This window comes from Sinohyriopsis cumingii, chromosome 8 (assembly GCF_028554795.1).
Source record: "Sinohyriopsis cumingii isolate HCF-2022 chromosome 8, ASM2855479v2, whole genome shotgun sequence".
NCBI classification, from domain to species: domain Eukaryota; kingdom Metazoa; phylum Mollusca; class Bivalvia; order Unionida; family Unionidae; genus Sinohyriopsis; species Sinohyriopsis cumingii.
The window spans coordinates 24,425,812-24,431,003 of record NC_142968.1 but is presented as its reverse complement, the minus strand read 5'-3'; the positions used below and the strand labels follow the sequence as shown (position 1 = coordinate 24,431,003).

At 38.4% G+C, this 5,192-nt stretch overlaps 1 protein-coding gene across 1 annotated transcript; it reads left to right on the top strand.

Annotated features, from left to right (window-relative positions):
- Positions 1–531: 531 nt before the first annotated feature.
- Positions 532–4,948, top strand: LOC149793154 (alpha-crystallin B chain-like). Its single transcript, XM_089967083.1, has 3 exons — positions 532–736; positions 2,408–2,551; positions 3,609–4,948. The coding sequence occupies exons 2-3, from the start codon at positions 2,415–2,417 to the stop codon at positions 3,994–3,996; spliced, it is 525 nt and encodes a 174-aa protein (XP_089823209.1). The 5' UTR covers positions 532–736; positions 2,408–2,414; the 3' UTR covers positions 3,997–4,948.
- The last annotated feature ends 244 nt before the right edge of the window (positions 4,949–5,192 follow it).

The window sequence follows — 5,192 nt, the reverse complement described above, 5'->3', positions numbered from 1 at the left end:
CCATATAGGCAAACTAGGCAGCCGCCTAGGGCGCTGATTTCAGGGGGCACATTTTTTAAAAAAGTTATTGTTTATAATTTTCAAAATGATATTTTCCGGGGGGGGGAGGAGGGGCCAGAATCTAACCTTGCCTAGGGCGCCAGATAGTCTTGCCGGGTCTGGCGCCGGCCCTGCATACATACATACATACATACATACATACATGCATACATACATACATACATATCCACCATTTGGACTGAAAATAAGTTAAACAATTATCTGGTTGGCATTAAATAAGTGAATTTTCAACAAATGAAAATTGCAATACAGCAGTCACGATTCCTTCAGCTGTACAATTAGTGAAACTGTTTTTTCAATTTATCTACTGACTATAAACAGAAAATTAACCCTCGTTCGCTGGTAATGTTTTACGTTTGGACAGTGAAATTTAAAAGATCGCCTAAGGTTTGCATGTTTTATGTCCCCTACAGGTTGCCATACAAGTAAGGCATTACTAACTTGTCCTTCAGTTGTTTGTATTTCAAGGCCGACGTGGTATAGATTACTTCTGCAGTGCATAAATAACAATGAATTACGTGACTGGAAACAGGTTCATCCGCTGAATGTTCTAGAGTAGCAGTAGTTTAGCATAAATACAGACTGATCGGTCGACGAAAATATCAGAAACAAGAAAGAAATTGGAAGGTTCTACGGATCATAAATTTACATAGCTGAACAAGAGGTAGCAAAGACGGTAAGTCAAAACTCAATCTACGATATGTTCACAGGACTATCCAGGAACATTGATTAGGAGGGGCGTGCAAGGGATGTGTGGAATGGAATCCCAGGTGGGGTCCAGGACGAGGGGACTTCAGAGTTGTAGACCACCAGACGTTATGCATTTTCAGTGTTTCAGAGCATATTAGTACTGCATTATACGTTCGATTCACGCTTGCTTTTTTGGGGGTGGGGGTGGAGAGTAGAAAGCGGTCAGGGAGCTTGCTCTACGTTTCCCATGATCCATCCCTCGTTTATTAATAAACTACGTTCAAGGTGTAGAACAGGGCTTAGTTGTAAGGTAAAACAAATTTGATTTTAGCGACTTGTCAGGTTTAAAGTGAGATGTCAACATTTACCTTTTGCATGGTCAGCCATGCTGTCACTGTCATTACGTAATATTGGATGCATAATGAGAGCTTTTCCTGTATTATGTGTTATGTCTGTCACCCACACCGTATACTTGCTATACTTGCACTTAACATTAAGATTGACAACATGCAGCAGTGTTACATTATGTTTCATTTAATAATGGTGCTAAGGATTGATACAATAGATATAGAACATTTATGCTACAAGTGTGTGTGTGTCCGCGCTCGCGCGCACACACACACACACTTGTTTGAAAATGTTCGATGTCGCGCTTAATTGGTTTCTACTCAATTATGCGCGACATCGAACATTTTCCAACAATACTTCCACTTGACATGGTAACGGAACCTTTAGTATTTTAACGCTTTCTTTTGCGTTGACTGTATTTTTATTTATTGGTGTTTTCTATTTGTCTTTGGCAAATACTCCGTGAAGTAGAAATCGCTAAGGTTGGTTGAAAGTTAATATTGCCGTTTTTTACCAGTTAGCTGTATTCATGTATACTAACGACGAATAACTGGGGGGGGGGGGGATGATTGCAAACATAAAGATACTCAACTTTGTTTATTTATTTATTCATTTATTTATTTTCTTACCATATAACCAATCATTATATCACTATTGTCTACGATGGCACACCTTTCGTTTAAAATTTGTTTATTCATACGTCGATCTGAACTTCTTCTTTCTTCTTGCCTCATCGCACATGTTCACAAGGCCCATACATTTACTATTTATAGAGAGATAGTCCTGCTTATTTCTTCTCGGGCATAGATCCATATACAAGTTCAATTGTGCATTTCTTAGCGTCGTAAACCAAGATGCAATCTTGTTTGTTTGAGTACGGAAGAGTAATAATTAGTGCATCGTATTAGTATTATTATTATTATTATTGATGTTGCTGTTGCTGTTTATGATGCTACATCCGCTGCTGCAGATAAAGACCAACTCATCGGAGAGCTCAGAGGGACCACTTTCCTTTGTCTTTGAATATTTATCATCTCATTTCGTCTTTCATTTCAGTGGTATTATCTATAGAACTATCTCCACCATGATATCAGTGATCTTAAAATGCACATTGCTATTTACCTGACGTTGTATAGGTATATATATGATAGCTAAACAGAAGTAATCTTAATCAGCGAAGTAAACAAGAACGATGTCTCTCGTCATATTTCCAACTACACAAAAAATAAAAACGAGCAATCAAGCAGTTAATCAACGACTATAGGATATTAATGTTAACTTTTATTTAATACTTTTCTGTTTTACGCAGATAGAAGATGTCGCGATCCTTGATTCCCACGTTCGGTGACTTCCAGGTATACGACAACATATTTGACGACATGTACAGGGAGATGACCCGTCTACATCAGCATATGATGAGGGACTTCAGACACATGCGCAATGCCATGAATAGGTAGGCATGCAATTTTCTGTTTACTCCATCCTTTCACCGATTTGTTTTTATAATGTATCAGTCCACAGTTGCACAACTATTACTTTTTTACATTAGTGTACATATGACGTGTAATGTGACGTGAAAATCAATTTAAAAGAACTAATGTGTTCCAGTTTCAAGTAATGTTTAAGCACGATTAAAGATGTTTTGCCGCTATGACCAGTGTGTGTGCGTGTTTAATTTAGATTTTTAACGTCGCTTTGACAATTGTTCAGTCATATCGCTACGATGTCTGCATTTTGACAGTTTATAGTGATGTTTAGCACTGGGGCATCGTGCCGCAAACATGTAGCATCATGTCCCACCAAGTCACATTATCCTGACACCACGCCGAGCGAGGCAGCTGTTAGTATCATTTTTAAAGTCTTTGGTATGACTAGGCCGAGGTTCGAATCCGCGAACTCCGGCACCAGAGGCGGACGCTCTAACCACTAGACCACTGGAGCGGTCGCTATGACCAGAACATTGTTTCTCTATTAAATTGTTATTCGTGTTTGTTTCTGTTCGTGATTATCATCAAAAGAAAAGGAGTTACGTTTGAAAGTCAGCTCAGCTTTAGTAACCTAAAACATTATTTCCGGTTTAACAAGTCAAACAGGTCTCTTTGTCATCTCAATTATTAGCAATGCTTTACTTTTCCAATTGTCTTTTTCTATGTATTCTGATGGGCATTCTGTCCCCCATCAAGGGTACGTGCTTCCAAACGTGCATCCTTGGCTTATTTTGTTTGCGATTTTGGTTTTTGTTCTTGTTACTAATGTTTTGGAGAAGAGGAAAAAGTACTTTTATCAGTTTAACTTCTCCATTCCGCATTGCTATATAAAACATTTTCAGATATTTGTATCATTAGTTCAAAGAGTTTTATCTCTTGTGTGAGCCCGAAGCTGTAGAAAGGGGACGAACTGGAACAGGTAACTTAAAACAGAAAAACAAAGAAACACACTTTATTGCAAATAACTGACTCGTAATATTTGTTAATGTTTGGTGCTGAAAGTGTTTCTGAAATTCATTATAGATTGACGCCAACCATGGAACCATCAGACCACGCGAGTGACTTGGCCCTTAGGGAGCAGTTACAACTTATTAGGGACCCGATCGTCACAGAGGCTGATGGCACGCGTCGAATGAAGGTCCAGCTGGACCTCAGCCAATTCAAACCGGAAGAGTTGAACGTCACTGTCAAGGAAGGTCAGGTGCTGGTACATGCAAAGCACGAGGAAAAATCCGATACCTCTCAGGTCTATCAGGAATTTTCCCGCTCTTTCGTCGTCCCAGAGGGCGTGGATGCTGATACCCTGACGTGCTCGTTGTCACGTGATGGTGTTCTCACAGTGACGTCAGCTCCCTTGCCAATGATTGAAGCGCCAAAAGAGAAGAAGCTGGCCATTACACAGGAGAAATAAAGCAGAACTTTGATATTCGAATCAGTGCTAAAGAACATAAAAGATATGAAAGGGTATATCGAATTGATTCCTAAATCAATATCGCCATCCTTTCGTTATGAATACGTGAATACTTCAGGTTTGTTCACAGTAGCTTTTATTCAGTCGCAACAATCGGCCTGCTTGAAACACCGAGGCACTTAAACAAGAAAATGGGGTGAGATTGGCACAGTTTCCGTGTCGTTTGAGTGCTGCGTGTTTTTTATTTTTTAATGAGTAATTCCTTTTAATTAGACACGCACAATGCGATCTTGCAGAACACATTCCTTTAGAGGTCAGTAGCTCAGATACTCTTCAAGCAATAAAACCTTTTTATTCTATTCGCCAAGATTTATTACTAATACACAAAAAGACTTGTGATTTTAGTGCCCTTCACCTAGGATAGTGATTGTCATGTACGTTTTAGAATAGTTAAGGTTTCAAATTCATGATTCACGTAATTGTTATATACAGTGTCCTTTTTACAGGGGCTTTATCGATACCATTTTTGCCATCATGCTAGACATACACACAATCACTTCGCCGTTCAAAAATTCTTCAGAGGACAGTATACCTTACTCGTTAAAAAAAGCAGTGAGTTTTCTGACGTATTTGCCAAACACCGCCTTTAAATAGGAATTGTTTGATATACCCTTCGCACCAGAAAAATATAGAGTAAATTATGTCATGTGGAACACTGTAAAATTTTGTATGATGTTTTGTGCATCAGCCAAAGTTGAAATCATAATCTATTTCTAACATGCTTGAGAGATTCCACGAGACTAGCTGAATCATGTGATGCATTTATATAATGTATCTATTTAATTGTATTCAGTATTTATTAATTGTATCATGTGTCTATCAGCCTAGCTAAAAATTACGATGTGAGTGTACGAGCCTAATTTAGGATATTAATAAAATGATAAATCTAAAACGTGTTAGTTTTTGGTATTATTAAAAGCCAGGGGTCTTTTACTTGACTGAGCTGTTTCAAACCCTGTCGCGATTCCCTAGGAAGTCATAAGTTTCTCAGGAATTTCGAAAGACTTTTATACAACTTAAGTTGTAAATTAGAAAGCCCGACGTGTCCATTCTATACATAAATTTTACTCAACTCAATGCAAGACCACAAATCTCAAAACTTGCCATATGTACATCAACCGCACATCTGCATGGTT